At 43.6% G+C, this 24,595-nt stretch overlaps 1 protein-coding gene across 17 annotated transcripts in view; it reads right to left on the bottom strand.

Annotated features, from left to right (window-relative positions):
• The window catches only part of ADGRL3 (adhesion G protein-coupled receptor L3), a 694,363-nt gene that overhangs the window by 98,818 nt on the left and 570,950 nt on the right, over window positions 1-24,595 (bottom strand). For all 17 annotated transcript variants that reach the window (XM_038759779.1, XM_038759784.1, XM_038759785.1 and 14 more), the window contains 2 exons: window positions 5,911-6,094; window positions 3,944-4,066 (listed from right to left, as the gene is read on the bottom strand). In XM_038759779.1, the coding sequence (XP_038615707.1) occupies window positions 3,944-4,066; window positions 5,911-6,094 (307 nt within the window). The remainder of the gene's footprint in view (window positions 1-3,943; window positions 4,067-5,910; window positions 6,095-24,595) is intronic.

Below are 24,595 nucleotides of genomic sequence, written 5' to 3'. Positions count from 1 at the left end.
TGATTTAATTCCAACATTGAAAATCTTAACTTATTTAAATGACATTTCTAGTGCTGTTTCAAAATCAATTTCTGTAAGTCAGATCTTTTATAAAACTTCAACTGTGTCACCTCTAAAATGAAACTAAAAAAAAAAATCAATCAGTGCCATTTAAGTGCCTTCTGAGTACATATCCCTAATTTGAGAGAGAAGCTAAACACTCATTACCTGCCCACAAGGAATGTACTCTGATTATCTTATCATTCTCTAACTTGTTTACATGTTTCTTTGGTCTCACTTATAGTTAGCACAACACAACCCATATTGCATAGAAGTGTCATCTAATATCATCAGTGGCACTTGCTATCTTCACTGGAGAATACGGCTCCCTCCATTTCTTTAAAATGCAACTATGGGACACCAGCAACGATGCAAGAATGGAAAGAAAATTGTTTTCTGGGCACCTAGATAATGCCAGAACTGCATGTTTTCACCGCTAGAACTTGACCATGGTCTCTGATTGTACGTTAAACTTTATGATTCCTCTCTTTCGATTTAGACCACACAGAAAATGGAGAGAAATTCAACCAGGCACAGTCACATATATTCTTGAATACGATGGGCACTGAGTTAAAATGTCCAATATATGTCCCTGGAAGGAGCTAGGCCCAGTGGATACAGCACAGGCCTGGGAGGTCAGAAGGACCTGCATTCTAATCCCGGCTCCGCCACTCGTCTGCTGTATGACCCTGGGCAGGTCACTTCACTTCTTTGTGCCTCAGTTACAGTATCTGTAAAATGGGAATTAAGCCCATGAGATCCATGTGGGACATGGACTCTGTCCAACATGATTATCTTGTATCTATCCCAGGACTTAGTTCAGTGTCTGGCCCATAGTAAGCGCTTAACAAACTGCATTAAAAAAAAATGCCCACCGGTCAACAGGCTTAATAATATCTAATAACTGGGCCTATTTCCTAGTTCCAAGCCACCTTAGCACCTCTTTGGTGATTTTACTCTATATTATAGTTTATTTTTTTCCATCAAAGCTAATGTTGAAAGGCAACCTGTACAGACCATTCAGTCATTATAGAACAGTAAAGTAAATGAGTAGAGCACTTATTTTAATGGGACTCATAAACAGACATTTGTCAGGCCCCATTAGGGCAAAGAGTCTGACATTTCACAGTCTGGTCTTCAGTGAACCCAGATAGGTGACTCAACAAATGTTTCTTCTCGATGCAATAACTGGAAATCTTTCTCAGCTCAGCTTCCTGAAGATTCTCAGTCATTACAGAACAGACTTTTAACCTCCCAGTTTAACCAGCAGTTGTCACTTCACTGGGTATTTTCATTTTCAATCACCTTGCCCCCTCCTTCCTCATCTTGCTCTTCTCCTACGACAATCCAGCCCGCACACGTCACTCCTCTAATGCCAGCCTTTTCACTGTATCTGGCCACCGACCTCTCGCCCACATCCTGCCAATGACCTGGAACACTCTCCCTCTTCATATCCGACAGACAATGACTCTCCCCCACTTCAAAGGCTTATTGAAGGCCCATCTTCTCCAAGAGGCCTTTCCCGGCTAAACCCTCCTTTCCCTTTCTCCCACTCCCTTCTGCGCCACCTTAACTTGTTCCCTTTATTCATCCCTGCACTCCAAGCCCTACAGCACTTAGAAACACGTCTGTAATTTTTTTTATTGACTCTAGAAGGTAAGCTCATTGCGGGAGGGGACTGTGTCTGTTACATTATGCTCTCCCAAGCGCTTAGTGCTCTGCACACAGAGAGAAATCAATCAATCAATCAATCAATCGTATTTATTGAGCACTTACTGTGTGCAGAGCACTGTACTAAAAGCTTCGGAAGTACAAGTTGGCAACATATAGAGACAGTCCCTACCCAACAGTGGGCTCACAGTCTAGAAGGGGGAGACAGAGAACAAAACCAAACATATTAATCAAAATAAAATAAATAGAATAGATATGTACAAGTAAAATAAATAGAGTAATAAATACGTGCAAACATATACACATATATACAGGTGCTGTGGGGAAGGGAAGGAGGTAAGACGGGGGGGGATGGAGAGGGAGACAAGGGGGACTGATTAACAACTGTATTTTCTGTTGTTGTTTTTAAAGTTTTTCATGCTCCTTAGAACTCAGGTTAAGACAGGCAATTTGAGGCATGGTACCTTAGCTGTACTACTCCACTGTAGGTAAACATGGCACAGGTCAAAAGACTGACACCACTAGCATATCCTCTGACATTTTTATGGTTAAACTCATAATGCTTCCTGAGACAAGTGGTTCACTTGACATACTTCCTTATTTTTAAAATACTTCTGAGCTCTGAAAGACTCGACTGACCAATACAAGACGGATTCCAAATCAGAGTGGAGTTGATCAGGTTATACACTGAAGTGAGAAGAAATGGAGCAGGCAAATTTTAACCAAGGTAGTGACCGCTCTGACAATATTTTAAAAGTTTTTTTTTTCCAAAATCATTATGTCTCCACATATTTTATTCAACCTGCAATTTCCATTGGCACCATCCATATCCACCAATGGCACTTTCCTCTTCCTAAATCCCCCAATTTCTTCTTACTGCCTTCTACATCTCCGAGCTAAAAGAATGAAATCACACTTCTCCAAAGATATACTCGGAGTTTCTTCCCAAAAGTAGATTTGCATAAAAAAAAAAACTATTCAGAGATGGAAATGAGAAAGAGTGCATTTTCACATCGAGGCCTCCTGCCCAATTCTTCTTAAATTCACCCTGATTTCTTTTAAAACTACATCATTCAGACTCCAGACTACCCTAATGAGGACTGAAGATCTAACTACATCAGTCTCTACAACACCTCTTATGCTCCATTACTTTGGGAAACAAATTGGAAACCCATGGAAGCTTCCCTGATAAACTCAAAAAGACTTTGTTTGGGTAATTATGTAGGGGGAGAACAAAGACAGGAATAAAATGGGGATTAAATCCTACTATCACCTACTTAGATTCTGATCCCCAGGGGAGACAGAGACTGCATCTGACCTGGTTATCCTGTACCCACCCCAGTGCTTAGTATAGTGCTTGGCATATGGTAAGCGCTTAACAAACAACACAATTATTGTATTATTCATGGGTCAAAACTAAGTGGACCAATTGGACTCTTCATATCATACGGAAATATTTTGACTGAGGAACTAGGTAACGTCCATTTTGTTTCTTTCCCACAGACATTCCTGTGGGAAATCTGGTAAAATTATGTACCACCAAGTCAGACAACATTATCATTTAATGACAACGGTGGTATTTTAAATGCTAACTAAGCTAAGCACTGTGGTAGATATGATAAAATCAGATTGCTACCTCCCTCTGGGTTTAAGAAGGCTTTCAGGCAAGTTGTCACAAGTTGTCCACCATGTTATACTAAATCTTGCACTGGCTATAGTCACTCGGACAGTAACAGGATGACTCAGGTAGAAACCGGGAAAACACAAGTGAAGGCAGCAGTACATAATAATTAATAATAATAATAATTTTGGTATTTGTTAAGCGCTTACTCTGTTCCAAGCACTGTTCTAAGCCCTGGGTAGATACAAGGTAATCAAATTGTCCTACATGGGGCTCACGGTCTTAATCCCCATTTTCCAGATGAGGTAACTGAGGCACAGATAAATTAAGTGACTTGCCCAAAGTCACACAGCTGATTAGTGGTGGAGCCAGGATTAGAACCCGTGACCTCCAACTCCCAAGCCTGTGCTCTTTCCACTGAGCCATGCTGCTTCTTCATTCAGACTGACGCATCCTTCCCAATCCCCCGGATGGTGAATAGTAATTTGAGTCAAACACATGGAAAGTCCAGTTTTAAGAGTGCTTTGTACAGTGCTCTGCGCATAGTAAGCGCTCAATAAATACGGTTGATGGATTGACTGATAAAGAACCTTCAAAGTGTACCAAGCCTACCATTCCGGCCATTTTGTTTCAGGGTATTTGCAGAGAGTTGAATGGTGCTTCCGTGAACCATGTTTTTTGGAAATTTCAAGTCTTCTAAGGTCCCTTCTGTGCTCAGCCTTGCAACTTCCAATTCTGTGAATGAAAGACAAGTAAAATAACGGTAATTGTGATACTTGTTAAGTGCTTACCATGTGTCAGACACTGTACTAAGAGCTGGGGTAGATACAAGCAAATCGGGTTGGACACAATGCCTGCCCGACATGAAGCTCACATTCTTAATCCTCATTTTACTGATGAGGTAACTGAGGCCCAGAGATGTAAATCGACTTGCCCAAGGTCACACAGCAGACAAATGGTGGAGCTGAGGTTAGAACCCAGGACCTTCTCATGCTCTATCCACCATACCAAAGTGACAAATTAAAGTGAAATATGTAAGCTCCCTGAAATAATACCTGAAACCTGGTGATAGCATTTACAGAGCATCTATTGAGTGCCAAGTACACAGGGCTTGGGAAAGCACAACACAGGTAAAAGACAATTCCTGCTCTCAAAGAATTTATAATAAAATTACAAAATTCATTCCAAATAGGTTAGGCTCAGAACTGTACTGTGCTTTCCTTATTTGAATTGGGTTTCCCCAAATTAATCGAAAACCTAATTAAAAATCAGCAAAAACCCTACTCTATCAGGCAAAAACATTCTGTGGACGAGAATGTCAGCACATGGTGAATAAAACTCCAAATGAATAGTAGCAAGGAGAAACACTGTGCCACTGGATGCCATTTTATTCTGCAGAACTATAAATAGAACAAATCAAAAGAGTTTGCACCATTTGCATAGTTTGAAGGCATCATTTTGTGTCAGTCTGCTTTATTTTCCAACTGGGGCAAAAATCAGCTAGAGTAGAATCTAATATTGTTTTACACAGACCTGACAGCCATCTATGTACAATTTAAACTGCCCTCTAAGCTTTAAGTCCATAACATCTGCACAACTTTAGCATGGGCTTTTTCCCCATCTTCATTTACAAGGCTAATTGCAGATTATTGCACTCATCAGACACACTTCTTTTCCTCGTTGTGTCATCTTCCATATAAAGGCCAGTCCTTTGACATGACCCATCAGACCCTTGATTCGTTAAAAAAGAGCACATCTAACAATGGTCCTCTGTTCTGTAAGCTCACTGTGGGCAGAGGATGTGTTTTCCAACTCCGTGACACTGTACTCTCCCAAGTGCTTAGTACGGTGCTCTGCATACAGTAAGTGCTCAATAAATATGATTTATTGATTGTTCTTCATTTGTCTGGATAAGACCCGACCAATGGCTTGGGTCCGGAGCTGGCGTCAAAGTACTCAATGCCAGTGGGCCTTGGTGAATTTGGCTTCATTCTAAACAGGGAAACGCACTCACCAATAAATTAATTATCTTCAGCCACAGTAAATGGAAGTTATCCCAATAAAATGCATGCCACCCACTTCTCTCCCTCTCCCCCTCTATTTTTCTTGTTTTCCATCTCTCTCCCCCTCTTCCTTTGTCTTTCTCACTCTCTCTAACCAATCAACCATATTTATTGAGTGCTTACCTTGTGCAGGGCACTGTACTAAGCACTCGGGAGAGCATAACGCAACAATATAACACATTCCCTGACCACAACAAGCTTAGAGTCTCCAGGGAGAGACAGACAGACATTAATATAAATAAATGATCTTTCCATCTCTCCCTCTCGTGTGCTCTCACACACATATGCACTCTCCCTCTTTCTGTTTTTTTCTGCCCCTCTCTCTCTCTTGTTCTTTGTCTCTCTCCCATTTGTAGTCTCTCTCTGTCTCTGCCTCCCTCCCTCCCTGCCTCTCCCTATCTTCCTTGATCTCTGTCTCTTTCCCTCTCTATTCCTGTCTCTCCCTTTCTATCTCTCTTTCATCCCCATATTCTGGTAGAGACAGAAGAGCCCTTTCTGCTGTGTGGCATCACTTACGGATGTTCTCCGTGTTCTCTCTGACAACGTCTGTCTTCAGGAGGTTGTCGGCCAGCACAAAAGCGCTCTCCTCGACTGTGTCTAGTAACATGGTGGCAGCCCGCAGCTGATCGCTCGCACTCAGGTCCCTCCACGCGCTCATTGCCTGCGGCTGGAGAAGGTTATTCACCGTCTCGACCATCGCCTACGGAGAGGAGAAGCAGAATGACAGAAGTCTCCAGTGAGCTGGCAGACGTCTCCGAATTCATGTTCCCCGGTGAGCGGGCACGGTAGCCTCCAAAGGTACGACAACATCCTACCCTTCGCCGAGACACCCGACAGGAGAAGGCCTCTTTATTTTCTTCCTGTGCCCCCTTTTTGAGATTGGCAGGGGAAAACCTGCTTTGACTGAATGAAATGTGCGTCCCGGAGAAGGGTCCTCAATACAAATGCCCTGGCCACACCCGGCTCTGCCCCCAAACATCCCTGTGGGGTGGGGGGCTGCCAAACGCTGAGCTGATTCTACAGCCAGGATTTTGGTCTGTGTGCCAGGGGATTCCATTTTTGAAAGGATGAGGATCAGCTGGGCAGACCAAATTTCTCCACAATTGGCTAAAACGTTAGAATGGGGAAAGGGACAAAGATGTATCCATCACAAAGATCCACCTAGGTTAACCCCTGTTCCCCTGGTTCTCCTTCTCCAAAAGGATGGGCAAATGCTCCCTTGAACCACATTTTACATCGTTTGCTCCAACGTATGTTAAGAACTTCTGCATTTCCTCTGGTTCACTTTGTACCCTGGCTTTCAAAGCCACAGAAACAGCTCTGCCGATGAGCCCAACCCAAGGAGGAATTCGACCACGGTCTAAGTTGCTAATCGGCTCTCCTTCTCCCGACTCCCCCCACACAGAAAAAGACAGCAAGACGTGGGATTTGAACATTATCATTTCTCTCCAGATTTAACAGTCTCCATCCGCTTCATAAACAAGGCCAAGTCTGGGCTGACATCTGTACAATTACTAGGTGGCAGGTGTGTTTTTAAGTAAGGTATCACTGCACAAAAGAAAAATGATTTCTGGGGGGAGGGGAGAAAACAGCACCCCCATGATGCTGGAAATTTCTTCTAGTTGGTATTTTCATAGTAACCAAAGACTTTTCATAGTAACCAAAGTCTTAAAAAATTCCTGCTTTATAATGAAACACCTAGGCTGCCAATTAACACCAGCTTTAAAAACTAATTTGTCTTTTGATCAAAGTTGTCTGTCTTGATATTTTTCCAGGTATTGAAAGTGCTGGCTGCCAGCACACCATGAGGGTTTTCCGTATGACTTTGATACAGTGCAGCTTTTCAAAGCAGCAAAACCATCCTTGGATGGATTCAGTGGCCACAGACTTTCATATAGCATGCCTTAGCTTTCACGTGTTTTTCACTTTTTACAGCCTGATTTATTAGCCAGTCCAAAGTGTCTCTGGACCACAGCTAAATGATCTGCTTCCCTGGTCGCTACCTCCTGGGACAAAGTCAACAGGAAGCTTCAAGAAGGAGATGGCACAGGGCATAGTTTTGCTTTTACTCTAAAGCCACTCAGAGACCACACAGATTTCTTGCAAATGGGGGGCAAAAAAAAAAGAAAGAAAGAAGAATCTTACTGGGGACCTCCCTCAAAGTTGCTGGACAAAGAACCTATGTTCATCAGAAAGAAAAAAAAACATCTGAATGCCCTAGAAAAAGCTATTTTTGCTTTCACAGAAAGGCTGTGCTAGCCAAAAATTAACTTCCATACAAAGATCTGCTTTTACCACCACTTGGATGGACAACCTCCTCTGAGACAGAAGTGGACTGGCTTCCAGGCCTTTTGCTTGCTCTTTTCTGAAACCAGAGGTGAAGATCCTACTGCCAGTGGAAAGGATGGGATTAAACACTGGGACATGTTTCCACTGGGATGCAGCCTGAAGCCACTGACTGATTTAAAGTAGGCCCCCATCAGATGCCAAAATCACTTTCCTGATGGCTCTGATACACTTCCATTTTACATGTTGATGAAGGATGAGGATGGATTTTAAGGACTTCCCAAACACCTAGCGCTGAAATGCCGAGTGTCAAAATGCTTTCCTCAGAATCTGTGGCTCATATTTATCAAATATGCCCATTGCTAAGACCATGAAACCAGGGACAAAACCATGAGGAGATAGGTCTTGCCAATCCAAGCAGCCTCCACAGTCTTGCAGGTGAGCAGTCACTCAATCACCTTGTCTCCTCCTACCTTACCTCACTACCCTCCTGCTACAACTAAACCCACACACTTCGCTTCGAATGCTAACCTTCTCACTGTGCCTCCATCTAACCTATCTCGCCACCGACCTCTCGCTCAGGTGCTGCTTCTGGCCTGGAATGCCCTCCCTCTTCAAGTATGAAAGAAAGTGACTCTCCCAATCTTCAAAGCCTTACTGAAGGAACATCTCCTCCAAGAGGCCTTCCCTGACTAAGCTGTCCTTTCCTCTTCTCCCACACCCTTCTGTGTCATCCTGACTTGCTCCCTCTGTTCATCCCTCCTCCCAGCCCCATGCACTTATGTACATAGCCATAATTTATTTATATTTACTTTAATGTCTGTCTCCCCCTCTAGACTGTAAGCTCATTGTGGGTAGGAAATGTGTCTTTTTATTTTTATATTGCACTCTGCCAAGCACTTAGTACAGTGTTCTACACGCAGTAAGCACATAATAATAATAATAATGGTATTTGTTAAGTGCTTACTATGTGCCAAGCACTATTCTAAGCACTGAGATAGATACAGGGTTATCAGATAGTCCCACATGGGGCTCACAGTCTTACTCCCCATTTTATAGATGAGGTAACTGAGGCACAGAGAAGTTAAGTGACTTGCCCAAAGTCACAGAGCTGACAAGTGATGGAGCTGGAATTAGAACCCACAACCTCTGACTTCCAAGCCTGTGCTCTTTCCACTAAGCTGCGCTGCTTCTCACTAATAATAGTACTGATATTTGTTAAGCACTTCCTTTGTGCCAAGCACTGCTCTAAGCGGTGGGGTAAACACAAGGTTATCAGGTTCTCCAACATGGGGCTCACAGCGCTAAACTCCATTTTACAGATGAGGTCACCGAGGTGCAGAGAAGTGAAGTGACTTGCCCAAAGTCACACAGCCGACAAGTGGCGGAGTTGAGATTCGAACCTATGACCCCTGACTCCCAAGCGTGAACTCTTGTCACTAAGCCACACTGCTTGCCTTCTTAAATATGATCAAATAATGAACAAATGAACTCCTGAGCAATCAGGATTGGTTGGACAGGGAAGGAAGTCCTCAAGATCCAAACCATCCCCATAAGAGGCCCTGATTCAAGCATGCGGAAGCGCGAGCAAGAGAGCTTCTCCTCAACACAAGAGCGGGGGCGTACCAAAAGAGAAATACCTGAGAATTCCAGCGATCAAACCAGGAACTTCATAATGATTTTTTCCTCAAAAATCTCCAGGGGCTACCAATCAACCTACGCATCAGGCAAAAACTCCTCACCCTCGGCTTCAAGGCTGTCCATCACCTCGTCCCCTCCTACCTCACCTCCCTTCTCTCCTTCTACAGCCCAGCCCGCACCCTCCGACGCTAATCATCATCATCATCAATCGTATTTATTGAGCGCTTACTGTGTGCAGAGCACTGTACTAAGCGCTTGGGAAGTACAAGTTGGCAACATATAGAGCCAGTCGCTACCCAACAGTGGGCTCACAGTCTAAAAGAAGCTAATCTCCTCACCGTGCCTCGTTCTCCCCTGTCCCACCGTCGACACCCGGCCCACGTCATCCCACTGGCCTGGAATGCCCTCCTTCTGCCCGTCCGCCAAGCTAGCTCTCTTCCTCCCTTCAAGGCCCTACTGAGAGCTCACCTCCTCCAGGAAGCCTTCCCACACTGAGCCCCCTGCTTCCTCTCCCCCTCCTCCCCCTCCCCATCCCCTCGCCTTACCTCCTTCCCCTCCCCACAGCACCTGTATAAATGTATATATGTTTGTACGGATTTATTACTCTATTTTATTTGTACATGCTTATTCTATTTATTTTATTTTGTTAATATGTTTTGTTTTATTCTCTGTCTCCCTCTTCTAGACTGTGAGCCCACTGTTGGGTAAGGACCGTCTCTATATGTTGCCAATTTGTACTTCCCAAGCGCTTAGTACAGTGCTCTGCACACAGTAAGCGCTCAATAAATATGATTGAATGAATGAATGAATGAATAATGAGCGTTCTAAGCCAGGCTTTGGAGCCACAGTATGCCCTGTGTTACCCTCAAAATATGGATAAGTTTTTGGCAACTCTATTTCAAGCGTGGATATAAATTTGGTTTGCAGTTGTGGGTTTACAGTGGGGGAAGGGAGGGTACCTCAGGTTGTGGTTTTTAATGGCATACTTTTGAAGAGGTGCATTATATTTTCCACCTCCCCTGTTTCAACAAGGAGGTAGAGAAAATGGGGGGTGGGGGATGGAGAGAGAAAGAAGGAGAAGGGGACAAAGTTCAGGAAGAGGAGAGAGTACTCACCCCTTGCTCCAGCACTGAATTGGTTATAATAATAATAATAATAATGGCATTTATTAAGCGCTTACTATGTGCAAAGCACTGTTCTAAGCACTGAGGAGGTTACAAGGTGATCAGGTTGTCCCACAGGGGGCTCACAGTCTTCATCCAATAGAGAAGCAGTGTGGCTCAGTGGAAAGAGCCCGGGCTTTGGAGTCAGAAGTCATGGATTGAAATCCCTTTTCTGACAATTGTCAGCTGTGTGACTTTGGGTAAGTCACTTCACTTCTCTGTGCCTCAGTGACCTCATCTGTAAAATGGAGATTAAGACTGTGAACCCCACGTGGGACAACCTGATCACCTTGTAACCTCCCCAGCGCTTAGAACGGTGCTTCGCACATAGTAAGAGCTTAACAAATACCATCATCATTATTATTATTATTATCCCCATTTTACAGATGAGGTAACAAGCACAGAGAAGTGAAGTGACTTGTCCAAAGTCACACAGCTGACAATTGGCTGAGCCGGATTTGAGCCCATGACCTCTGACTCCAAAGCCCGGGCTCTTTCTACTGAGCCACACTGCTTCTTAAGTGGTTATCTTCTGCCACGGCAGGCACCATCCAAGGGACAGCAGCCCTGGGCCCAGCTCCGATAGGGCTACCAGAACGGGGCTGATACTGTTTGGACGGTGGGAGCAGATGTTTGCAGTCCCAGCTCTGCGAGGTGGGTCAGCCAACCGGCCCATGGATGCTGCCGAGCCGCCCTAGTAGCTATGGAGGCCTGGAAACTTGCTCGTCCCTGGAGTCCTTCCACCAAACTGGTCAGGCTAGAAGTTGGGCAAGACCACCGTCTACATCACTGGGCTCCAGGGCCAGGCTGGGGCAAGAGAAGCAGTGGCCAGAGGAAGTCCCTGGAGCTCGGGGACCAGGAGGAGAAGTCAGGGCCCTCCCGTGACAGTCGGGAAACGGAGCCAACACCTTGGCTCCACTTCCAGCTCAAAGAGCTGGGGCCGATTAGCCACAGCTGCCTGCCTTGCCCACAAAGCTGAGAGAGCAAAGCTCCAGGAGTCAATTTCATTGGACCAAAGGTCTCCCTGTGCCGCTGTCTCCACAGTTAATCCAGGGGAGAGAAAGGGACCTTTCCCTACCATCAGTCGTTCATTCCACCATATTTATCAAGAGCTTACTGTGTTCAGAGCACTGGACTAAGCACTTGGGAAAGGACAATGCAACAAGATACAGTGACATTCCTTGCCCACAACGTGCTTACAGTCGAGAGAGGGAGACAGACATCAATGTAAATAAATAAATTAGTTATGTACATAAGTGTGGGGCTGAGAGTGGGGGAAGAGCAAAGGGAGCAAGTCAGGGCGATGCAGAAGAGAGTGGGAGATGAGGGCAATGTGGGGCGTAGACTGGAAAGGCCTCAGGGAGGAGGAGATGTGTCTTCAATAAGGTTTTGAGGAGGGGGGAGTAATTGTCTCTCGATTGTCTCTCAGTCCCCTCAGTGGTCAGGCTATATGTGATCTGGCACAACTCTGCAATCCCCAGACCGTACCTGGGGCTCACAGGCATGGAAAGGCTCTGAAATCTGATAAGACCTGAGAAGAGGAGAAGAAGGAGAGCACTGAAGAGAAGACCACCCTTTCCCAGGCACTTTGCTAACTGGCTCTGAAGGGTAAGGAGTCACACAAGTAGTGGGGTTGGATATAAAGGAGTTGCTCTCTGCAAGCCATTCAGAGTCAAACACAGCCTACACCGGCCCCAGAGAACTGCCATTTTCCTGGTAATCCACTGGGCCCGTCTTCTCTGGTGGTTTGCTCTGGTGTAGGATCAGAAGAGGTGCACACTTCTTGTGCTGGGTTACCCTTATTCAAGTGTTTAGTACGATGTGCTGTGTTCAGTGGAGAGGCAAAACCGGGGCTGAGATTCCGACAGCTGCAAAAGCTACCGGTGTCCAGGGATGTTTGGGAAGGTGGTGGTAGGGTGCTATTTTTCCTCGCCATTCTGGGTGAAGCACCACTGTAGTCTTCGGCACAAGTCTCATCCTTTGATCTCGACAAGAGACCCCATCCGTCCTGAGAACTGGGGCCAAGCAAAACTCCAGAAAGAAAAAAGACTCTCACTGAAATCTACTCGTTCTCACCAATCCTGCTTAGTCAAGAAGAACCTGAGCTCTACCTCACTCAGTGACGGGTGGATAGGAGCTTCTGGGGAATCTTTAATGAAACCTCAATGAAGCTAGAAGAGATGCAAGAGAAAGTGTCTACTGGCCATTTACTTACAACTGAAATCCAGGTATATATTAGCCCCCTTATACTGGAATGGTGTAGAGAATTCAAGCCCAATCATTTAAGGAAGATGTAGCTGATAAAATTAATGACCTTAATGACTGTATTAACAATATTAATTTAACAATATTTGTTAAGCGCTTACTAGGTGCCAGGCACTGTACTCAGCGCTAGGGTAGATACAAGAAGAATCAGATCCCCCATGGAGCTCACTGTCTGAGTAGGAGGGATAACAGGTATTGAATCCCCATTTGAAGTTGAGGAAACTCGGGCACAGAAAAGTTGTGACGACTTGCCCATGTCAGACAGAACTCAGACAGGCTTGTGTCGTCGGAAGAACGTTCCATTCTTCCACCATCACGGTCTTACCTCAACGCGCAGCACAGACATATGCTATGGGAAAACCGAATGCAGTGAGATAAAAACACCTGTTCTTTAGCAGCAGAAGTTCTGTCGAAAAATGCTGGTGGATTTAGGGTGATAAAATAGAACTGTACTTGGCCTTCAAATTGACGATGATGCCACAAAGTTGAAGTTTATCAGTGTGTGTCTGAGCACGAGTTTGTATGTGTATTGGGGCCGAGGAGACACGGGAATAAACTCACAATCCTCTTGGTCTCCTTTCAGGGCTGCTTTATAATGGATTCCCTGGAGTGATGAAGGAATGGTCAGTACTTCTTTGTGAAGTTAAATTTTTGCCAAATTTGTTTGCCAGGTGCATGATTTTGATATTTGAAACATGTTTGTTTTCCTTAACAGAAGCATGCCAAAAAGATCATTTCCATTGTTGGGGTAAATTCTTTGCTAAATCAACATAAAGCTATTTTCCTTGCATTTATGTGGAACAAGCATTGAGCTAATCTTGACACAACTGTAACAGGTCTGTTCTCCTCAATCAAGCCTATAACAATCACTGCAACAGTTCCCACCAGCTCCCCTGATCTAATTGCTGACAAATGCCTACTCTGTGGCCATAAATAAGCCTCTTAACCACTCTGGGCCTCAGTTCTCTTGTCTGTAAAATGGGGATAAGATACCAACCCTCCCATCCCCTTAGATCGTGTATCTACCACTGCACTTAGCAAACGATTAATATCACAATTTTGGTTTGTCCAAACCACTGACTCTTCTGAATATCAACTGCCATCCTTCACACAGGATGCTAATCCTCTAACGAAGGACGCCTCAGATAGTATGGTGGCCTTGAAGAAGCACAGTAGCAACTGCAAAAGTAAAATAAGCAAACATTTCAACTGTGATAAAGTAGATTTGAGCCTGCATCCAGACAACAACATCTAGTACATTAACTCAGTTCACTGCCTCGTCTCCTTAGCGGTGGAGTTTGAAGTGATACACTTTATCACCTTTGATGAAAGGCAAGGTGGCTCAATGAACTAAGAAATGGCCTGGAAGCACAGAGAATGACAATTTTTATTCCAGTGCGGCTGCCAGCCCGGAGACATCGTTTCTCTTCTCTCTGCCCTCTGTTCCAGACCCCAGAAGGGAACAACAGGAACTGAGCTTACCGGACTGCTATGAAGAAAAATGCGTTATCATTATAAAACACTTGACCCAACATAAAACTCGGTGCCATAAAAACACTTAGCAAGTACAATTCGGTTATAATTGCAAGAGCAAACTACTGACAGAACTGAGGATTCGATCAATGAAATGCTTGTGCGGAAAGTATGGGCTGAAATGTTAAATGGGCAGGAACCAAGCTGCATGGAAGCCAAGGGTCAGAAAAAACTCACAGCCACTTCTTATCCAGAGAGAGATTACAGTACTTAGAGGGTTGATATGGAGACACTTTGAAAAGCTTTAATCTTCTTTTGCTCCGCCTCCTCCTATTTTTCTTCTCCTCTTCCTCTTCTTCTTCCTCCTCATCTCTGAGGCTATGATGATGGCAGAATCACCCAGTTCTGACTCCTCAAGTGAGAAAGTAAGGTTGATCTCATAGTGCCAACTGCCTAGTCTCCTTGCCAGTAGAACAAGATGACTTAAGACTTCTCAGCCCACAATGATTAGGGAAGGAAATACTCCAAATTACTTAATCTTCTCAGTACAGTCATCCAGTGTTATAACACTCTGAGCATGTTCCTGCAATGTCACTATCAAATCACTGTATTATAACTGTACTTAAATACCACAACTAATGATGATCATAAGCATAATAATAATAATGGCATTTGTTAAGCACTTACAGTCTAAGTGGGAGGGAAAACAAGCACTGAATCCCCACTTTACAGATGTAAAAACTGAAGCTCAGCAAAGTTAAATGGTTTGCTCAATGTCACATAGCAGACCTGTGATTAGAACCCAGGTCCTCTGACACCCAAACCCGTGGTCTTTAGGCCAAGCTGCTTTTCTTATAACACTCTCTCCCTTTAAGGTAACACTACAAATTTACCTTTGCTTAAACACTGCCCTTCCTCCCTTACTTGACTAACTCAAGTATTTTTGAATCACTTGAATAGAGTGAATAAAGGTCATGTCAATTTAACATTAATGGCAGATCTATTTAACAAGAAAAAATACATCTACAACATGCTAGCCCAAGGTGCCTTCTAGCTCAACAGGATGTAAAAGTTAATATTTTGCGTTAGTTGAAAGAGCGTGGGAGCCAAAAGACCTGGGGTCTAATCCCTGCTCTGACACTTGCCTGCTGTGAGATGCTGGACAATTCACTTAACATCTCTGTGCTTCAGTTTCCTCATCAATAAAATGGGGATTAAATACCTGTGCTCCCTCCTACTTGGACTGTGAACTCCATGTGGGACAACGACTGTGTTTGAAACGGCTATTTTTTACGGGTACATGGCGGAATTATGCATTGACTAAGGTGTATTCGATTGGATTACAGACAGTCCTGGGCACCTGAATCTGACTGAATCTGTATCACCTCTCAGGTGAATGGGTTGATTTACAGCACACTCATGAGTTGCATCCTCATATTGGTTCCTGCAGACAGGATCTGACTGATAGGAAGATCTGTCATTCTTACATCACAGTGAAATCAGAGTAGGACACAAAGACCGAGAGAGAGAGACAAAGAGAATATTTCTGAAAAATCAAGAGCAGTATTCTTCACCTTGAGCTTGACCATGATCATCCTGGCTTCTTGGGGGTGCGGTGTAGCACCCTTAGACTATAAACAGTTGAGACATTCACCCATTTCATATTTCCCCTAGCAAACTGAGTGTCACAGATCCTTCTTTAATCAGACCATTTTTGATTGTTAATTGCTTTGTGTCCCTTTCGTCATCCAAGATACTTTTCCACAACTTTAGAAAGGCCCCTCTTGTAACTCAGCAGAAGTATCATTCTGAAACGTATAGTTCCAGAAATAGATGGAAATAAGGGAAGAAAAGTAAACTGGCTATGTTGGTTTGGGAAGTACAAAAAACAAAAAAATCACAAAAAACTACCCAGCAACCCAACTGCACGTTAATACTTATCAGAGTTGTCAAAGGTCCCCAGTAATACGCTCTCTTTGCTGGGCACCCTACAAAGAAACACTAGTTAAAATGAAGCTAATCCTGAGAAAGCTCTTTGCCAAACAACACTGTAAGGAGGTACCCAAAGGTAAACACCTCCCACTAAAGAGAGACAAGTCATTGTTTTTCTTTCTTTTTGAGGTTAAGACCAAGAAAGTTATTTTTATAAATACAAAAATCAGGGTCGGTTGCCAACAGAGTAGTTAGACAACTATTAAATACATTATTTTCCTTATCTCCTTGGTTGCTTTTCTACAGCTCTACAAAAATGTGAATTTGGCGGCTTTTTGACTTTTCTTCCCACTTCACTGGAAATGGCATCAGCTCCTCCCATCAATCAATGGTATTTACTGAACACTTACTATGAGCAGAGCACTCAACTAAGCGCTTAGGAGAGTACAATACTGCAGAATTAGCAGACACATTTGCCAACCTACTCACTGTACCTCAATCTCATCATCTATCTCGCCGACCCCTCCAAGTCCTGACCCTGGCCTGAAACTCCCTTCCCCTTTATATGACAGGCATTCACTCTTCTCACCTTCAAAGCCTTATTAAAGGCACATCTACCCCCAAGAGGCCTTAGCAGACTAAGCTCTCATTTCCTCTGCTCCCACTCCCTTCTGTGTCACCCTTGCATTTGGATTTGCCCACTTTATTCACGCCACTTTCAGACACACAGCACTTATGTACACGCCCATAATTTATTTATATTAATACCAGTCTCCCTCTCTAGACTGTCAGCTCCTTGTGGGCAGGGAACGTGTCTACACACTCTGTTTTCTTGTTATTTTCCCAATGTTCTGCCCCCAGTAAGTGCTCAATAAATATAACTGATTCACTGATCAGCAGACCAGTCATTCCTTTAGATAGTAATATGTTGCCGCCATCATCCTCCTTTCCCTGCCATGCCTAGGAATACAGGGTTCAGACTGGACTTCAATGCTGAATCTCAAGAAATATATTCTTAAATTGTTCCTCATTGTTCTTGGGGTACCTTAGAGAGAAATGACTGTTGCATTCAACATCTCCTCTGTGACTTCTTTCAATACAAGACGACAAAACAATAAATATTTAAAGGACACTCTGGATTCCCAGCTTAGACCTGGGAAAAATGATCACGGACACTTTCCAAGTCATTATATTCATTTTTTTTCCTCTTCTCGGAGAGACTGCTTGTGGAGAATAAACAAGGTATGAAAATAAAATGAAAGTTTAAAAACTACCTTGGGATGGCAGTCATAATTTTCTTGTCCGTTTTATGGCGCTGATTCCAACCAGCATCCTGAAGCTTGAATTCCTCAATATTGCTTGCAAATGGCAAGTATTATGTGTAAAGATACAGTCCCTGTATTTACACATTTGATTAATAAACATGCAGCCTTTTCTATAACCTTGCTTGTTAAGAATTATCAAAAATACAAATTTGGTTATTGACAAGTTCCTACTGCAAAGCCCAACTGACCTCAGATCAGTAAAAACACACTCGAAGTAGATAAAACAAGGTGGGATTGTGATTCTGCAGGAACCAAATTATTCTGAGCAAACACCCCTAAATTAGAACAGACCCCTGTTATTTCAATTATGGACTGCTTTTTTTTTTCCTTCTTGGGTTTCAAGTCTGGCAATATCAATTTCTGTCAAGGCTTACTGATAGGGTCTAGATAACTGTCTTCCTAAAAATCCCCAGGGGAAAACATAACCCAGCTCTGGACCAAACAAGTCCCTGAGAAAAGTAGTAGCACCACTGGGTTTTGCCTTGACCAAGCAGGTCTCTGACATTCTAGAAACAGTGCACATTTAAGAATTCCCAATACCATTTTTAACTGGGGAAACGGGTCTGGAAGGAGGACTGATATGTCCAAATCTAGGCTGACGTAGACGATGAAAACAACTGTGGTATTTAAGTGCTTACTATGTGCCAAGCACTGTACTAAGTGCTGGGGTAGATGGAAGATAATCAGGTCGGACACAACCCCTGACCCACATGGGGCTAACAGTCTAAGGGAAAGGGAAGGAAGGTACTTTATCCCCATTTTACAGATTATTAAACTGAGGCAGAGAGAAGCTAAACGACGTGCTCAAGGTCACAGAGTAGGAGAGTGGTGGGATGAGAACCAAGGTCTCCTGATCCTGAGGCCCACGCTCTTCCCGCTAGACCACGCTGGAAAAATGAAATAGTAATCTTAGCTCTGCTCCACCTCCTCAAGTCTCCCTTCAGCACAGCCAATCCGATTGGCTCTTTCGGCCCAATTTGCCATTCATCTTAGGTCCAGCGCTTAGAACAGTGCTTTGCACATAATAAGCGCTTAACAAATGCCATCATTATTATTATTATTATAGAACTGAGTGCTCAGCTGAGCCAGAGGGTTCCACTGAATGAGATACTAGATTCACTCACCACGAGTGAATGTATCATTAGAGACATACAATTTACCAACACTGAAGAGCTCTTTGGGTCACCTCCAACAAATACACGATTCCCAAACTGGGATTGTATAGACAATGACCCATAATTGATTAGCAGGTGCCTGTTGGTAGCAATGTAATTTGAGGTTTGGGGGACTGGACAGAGAATCAATCAGATCCTATTTTGTTGGCCTAAAGATTGAAATAGCTTTATCTGTAAACACCGTGCACGCAAACTACAATGTTTTGTTTTGAGTGCCCGCCCCCCAAATTCAGATTCCTCTGTGGCGAAAACACTGACAGCAGTGCAGCGACAACAAAGAATAAGCAAAAAACAGCAGCTTTATTTCGCTACTGCTCGCTTAAGATTGCGGTGACACCACAATGGATAACGATTCTCTCTGTTAAACCATGCCCCATGGCAGGTTAAAAAAATATTGACGAAAGCAAATAATTAGACTAGGACTTGGTTCAATTTGGGCCGATGTTAACAGTTTCTTTTTTCTATTTAATCCCCTTGGGCTTGTGTTGCCTGGAATATATGCAAGTCTCTGGGTAGACTTTTAAATGGTAAGTCAATCTACCACCCAAAAGTGGACTGGTTTTTTCAGTTGTACACCTGTAACAATCTGTGGCAGGAAGACAGAGAGGACTCAGGGAAAGAGCATGAGACAGGAATTTAGGACTCCCAGAGCCTAGTCCCAGCTCTGGCACTGGCCAGCTCGGCGAGTTTGGGCAAGTCACTACACCTCTTTGGACCTCAGTTTTCTCATCTGTAAAATGGGGAGAAAAGACTTGCTCCACCGTCCCTTTCAGATTGTGAAATCCCCTTGGGAAATGCATTCAATTTGAACTGATCATCTTGAATCTGCACCAGCACTTAGTCCTCGGGAAACAGTTCCCATCATGAATTATTCCAACATGCGTTATCTATTTATAGAAAGAACTGCTGGTAGTATAACCTTTGGAATTTTGGATAGGACCATGGTGGAGTTTGCAACATCTTTGGAGGGTTTCATGTCGCCTCAGCACTAGGCTGAAACCATGAACTCTTTTCAGGAAGGCTCTGCAGGAAGGAGCTGCAGACAACCTGTGGTCTCTAGCAAACTTGCAGTGGAAATTAACTGAAAGCCTGATAAAAACCTCCATCTTCCAACCCATCTCCTTCTCCTGCCCGTAAGGAGAGTTATACAAAGAAGCTCCAGGATAAAAAGGGCACACATTAGCAGACTGAGCAACCATTCTCTATAACTGGCTCTTGGCAGATGCCAGGATCTAAAGGCAGAAGGAAAGCTTCAGCAAGTGGCCTGCAACTGCCCATCTTTGCAACTAACTGGTCCCTTTAGAGAAGTATTCAATGAATCGAGGACAGCCGTCTCGATTTAAGGGGCCAAAGTCCAACTGGAATCACCATCAGCCTAGCCCAGGTGGTCAGATGAGAATATCACTCTCCAAGTTATCTTTATAAAAGAAAAATATAGTTTAAGTTTCCGAGGTGATCATCCTTAAAACCGCTGGTAGTCACCTTCAAAATCCACCTGATTCAGTGTCCCCGGGATGATTTCTGACCTCCAAATTACCATTTCAAAGTCTGAATCCTAGGCAAAACACAGTTAGTACACCTAGGGCAGTTTTCTAAAGCAGTATCTTCTAGTGTTCGATGCAGCAAAAATGATTTCTCCCCCTGTGGATGGTAAAGTCATCCTGACACAGTTGAAAGGATCAGCACTCAAATTTGACCTATGCCGTCTCTTTACATGAAACACCCCACAAAAACAACAAACTGCCCCCACTGTTTCTTATTCTGGATGTTCAAAAATGAATTGACTGATAAAGGGTACACAAAGAGAAGGAAAGCACTGGAACTGATTTCATATTTGACGATGAGACTCTTCAGAGTGCGAACCTTGATCCTCAAACTGCATTGAAAAAGCGAGGGGAAAAATACCATCGTTAGGAAACAAAAGACATTTCTAGTTGGTTTTGAGACAAACTATAATTACATCTTACTAAAGCGAAGTACAGAGGAGAAAACAAGCAACTGGTTTTTACCCTGTTCAACATGCAATAATCTATGTTCAGTGGTCACATGCCAGCTGTGTATTAAAAGGGAAAAAAAGATTAATGAAAAAATTGCAGGAAAGAGTAGATGACCTACGTCAGCCAATGAGGACCTCTCTCTGGAAAAGCTTCACAAATAACCTAAATTTGTTCCCTTACCCTTTGAAACTCTGCTATCTACACAGACCAGAACGATTGCTTTCTTAGGGAAAACGAAGCAATATTAAGGAAAAACAATAGTTGCACGTGATCATTGATTGTTCTTGCCTGCGCTGCCATAATTATGAAAGAAATTCTCAGGGAAGTCAGAAGTAGGACGTCTTCCACAGCAGTCACCATCATCCATATAGATACATTTAGAACCCCCAGATTCATGGACTGATTTATACAAACCCTGAAGAATGACAGAGTGTGTATTTGTGTGCGTGTATATGCAAAAATGCCCAATTTGCATTATACATGGTGCAGCTGGCTTTTCGTTCCACTCTGCTTTTGAAATGCATTCAACAACTATGAAATAGGCAAAGAACACTTGTTTTCATTCATCACGGACAAAGCTTCTCTCGATGATAAATTGAAGTGGTTTTCTTTGATTCCTCTGCCTTTTAACGATAGGATCAGGGCAGCAGAAACATGCCAGGCGCTCGTGGATTTAGATTTTCTCTCTTAACGGACACAAATCAAGTGCAGGTTTATCAAGCTGTGAAATATATTAAGTTCACGGAGTTTTAACAAAGGGTTACCAAACCAAAAAATCCCAAACCCTGCTGTGAATCAAACTACTTTCACATGTCCTTTTAATTATGTAAAATGAAAGTTTGGGCCCCCTTTGATGCTTATGGGCAAACATCTAAATCTCTTGAAAGAACTGCTAAAAGCACTCCCTGTTGCTATAGTTAATGCACTACATTGTACGCACACTGCTTTCCAATTTATTCCAGCCACTTTAACAAGGATATCCAGTCTGACAGGCCACACAGGACAGCCTTGGGAGTGAAGCAAAGCACAAATCATTAGAGGACTCCAAAGTTGTTTGACACACACTGCAGAGTTCTCTGTCATACAGCCAATTAAGTGACCAAACAAGGAACTTGAGAATCCTCGTTAATTTGTTCCTTGTGATATAAATGGAGGTTAGACTCTTCCTTGTCAAGCGCGCCACAAGCACACGAGTGAAACTGGCATAATTTAATTTGCATTCTGCCGCATTGGTACAAAGGGCCCCTCTAGTTCGTCTGCCAAGCAGCCTCTTAGCATTGCCTAGGAGGAAAGGAACACAAAGAACTTTTTTCTTTTTTTTTTTTAAATGGCATTTGGTATGTGCTAGGCCCCGTACTAAGTGCTGTGGTAGACACAAGATAATCCGGTTGAACAGAGTCCATGTCCCACATGGGGCTCACAGTCTTAATCCCCACTTTACAGATGAGGTAACTGAGGCACAGAGAAGTGGCGGAGCTGGAATTAGAACCTGGATCCTCTGGCTCTTTCCACTAGGCCACGCTGCTTCTAAACTCTTACAAGTTTAGAATGCCCTAGTGATCTCCGTTTTCTGATGGGCATTAGGATTTTCTTATCAGAGCAGACTTTAATCTCAATCCGCCACATTTGGGCTTAATGCCATATGACAAATTCTATGCTTCTGACAGAGCAAGGCAACGCCTTTTCACATACTATCAGAATAGATGTGCAGAGTCATAAAGCTAAGACAGAGAGCCGATTAAATAAGCACCAAGTATGTAATAGATGGCATTATTATTATTAGTAACACCATATCAATGCAGGTGGGAAGGAGCTGGGGTCTACAGTCATCTCCCATAGCCATCTGTGTGGAAGGTAGCCCCAAATCTAAGTGGATTTATACACACTTTGGGGAGCACTGGTTCCTAATGCCACTTTCTTGAATAGTCCTCACACAGTCCAGAAAGGGCACCCTGAAATTGAGTGTAGAACAGCGGGTATCAGAGGATTGGTTTGTGTCCATATGTGCACTTTTCAAATCCTCTTGTTTCTCTCATTAGGCAACACTCTCCCAAAGAAATATGAACAACAGCCAAGCTTAGCTGGGTCACAACGAAGTGCTTCACAAAAACCCCAAATGGTCCTTTCTTGTTCCAAACATGATGGTCCCTCGTTCTGTTCAATACTGGGAAGTATGACGTCCAGTCGATCTGATCCCTAGCCAGAACAGACACAAACCTGATCCCTTTGTGTCCGGTGTTCTGATTTCCCATATCAGTGTCCATCCGCTCCAGATCCTGCCTCTTAATCCCGTGGTTTGGAAGCGGTGCCTGTGATCACAGGGAACTGGGGGTGAACACTGCAGCTCTGGAGAGGGTACGAGGGTCAGGGGTCCCTCACCGGAGAAATGCTGGAGATTCTGGCAAACTCTGTAAAGGCTGTGTAGGATGTCATCATGTTTTTCTGCATGCCCGACGTAGCATGTGTCTTATCCAGGGTCTCCTTGTCTGGTGTCAACATTAGTCTTGCAGAGAAGCACAAATGAGCTTCCAAAAGTTTCTTCTCCCGCGTGGTCACACTGAAGAGCCAATGGAGGAAACCAAACCAATCCTAGATGGCTGAGATGACAATGGCCCGCTGGCTGCACTGTCTTGTTTCCATTCCCAAAATCACAGTTCAAAATCTGGTTTCTTAATCTTGTTTTCCTCAATAAAGGGGGCATAACTCTAAAATATGCCGATAGGCTGAAACCACTAAAAATGTGACAAGCTGTCTAGCGGAGGTTTATATTCGAATGACTGGGTATTTCAATAGCATTTCAAAACAAAGTTGCTAATAAAGCCAATGTGAAGCCTACGCATCATCTGCAGGTACAAAACTCTCAAGGAATATTTCTATTTTCTTTTGGGAGGCACGTATCAGAAAATGCAACTTCTAAAATCACTCTGGAAAGGGATCATTTTTTACACCTTCTGCTCCCAAGAGAGCCCCTCTAGAGTTTCTTTGGTTGATCAGATTCATAGAAGAAACCATCCACTGACCTTTGCATTTCTTAACAAAGAACCAATTACTGGAAAATAGAGTCTTGTCCCCCCCACCCCCACCAACATCTTCTCGAATATGACGAGTGTATTGGATGAGTATTTCACACATGCTTCAAGTTTGGAGGTGATTCATCATTCATTCGGCACGTGCAAAATGAGAAGGTAGAACTTTTTTTTCACCTTTAAGGCAGAGGGAAACAAGGCAAATATACATTTAGACAGTTTGGGGCTTAAGCAATACTGAATCCAGGACAATGGATTCAGCCTATTTTCTGATGAAAATTCCAGACTCCCTAACGCTAAGTGTCAGGTCGGTCATTTTGTTTGCAAAGGTCCAGAGAAAAGGAGTTTCCATATGCAATGAGAAAGAAGATTGGGAAATGAGGGACACAGTACTGATTTCCATGTGAAAAATCCAGTTACAAGAGGACAGAATTTATTAAAAATACAAACTTTGCATTATCCCTTGGACAGGACACACGTCTAACATTACGATGATGATGATGGCATTTATTAAGCACTCTCTATGTGTAAAGCACTGTTCTAAGCGTTGGGGAGGTTACAAGGTGATCAGGTTGTCCCACAGGGGGCTCACAGTCTTAATCCTCATTTTGCAGATGAGGTAACTGAGGCACAGAGAAGTTAAGTGACTTGCCCAAAGTCACACAGCTGACAATCTAAGTGTACAGCTGCAAAATCAAGAGGGTATTGGGGAGGAAGCCATCTGGATATGTATCGGCATACAACGGATGCTGTATCAAACTGGCGGGATACAGTGTTAAAAAAATAACAGACACAGTCCTGCCTAGGTGAATGTTTTGTCCTGCCTGAACCTGGGCCGTGGGAAGGAAGCCCACTCCCATAGCTGTGTGTAAGCAGGGGGTCAACTAGAGCAGTCCTATTACCAAGTCCCAGCCTGGT

The sequence above is a fragment of the Tachyglossus aculeatus genome, chromosome 17 (genome assembly GCF_015852505.1).
Source record: "Tachyglossus aculeatus isolate mTacAcu1 chromosome 17, mTacAcu1.pri, whole genome shotgun sequence".
Classification (NCBI taxonomy): domain Eukaryota; kingdom Metazoa; phylum Chordata; class Mammalia; order Monotremata; family Tachyglossidae; genus Tachyglossus; species Tachyglossus aculeatus.
The sequence above is the reverse complement of the archived record's forward strand: the minus strand, read 5'-3'. Positions and strand labels throughout refer to the sequence as shown.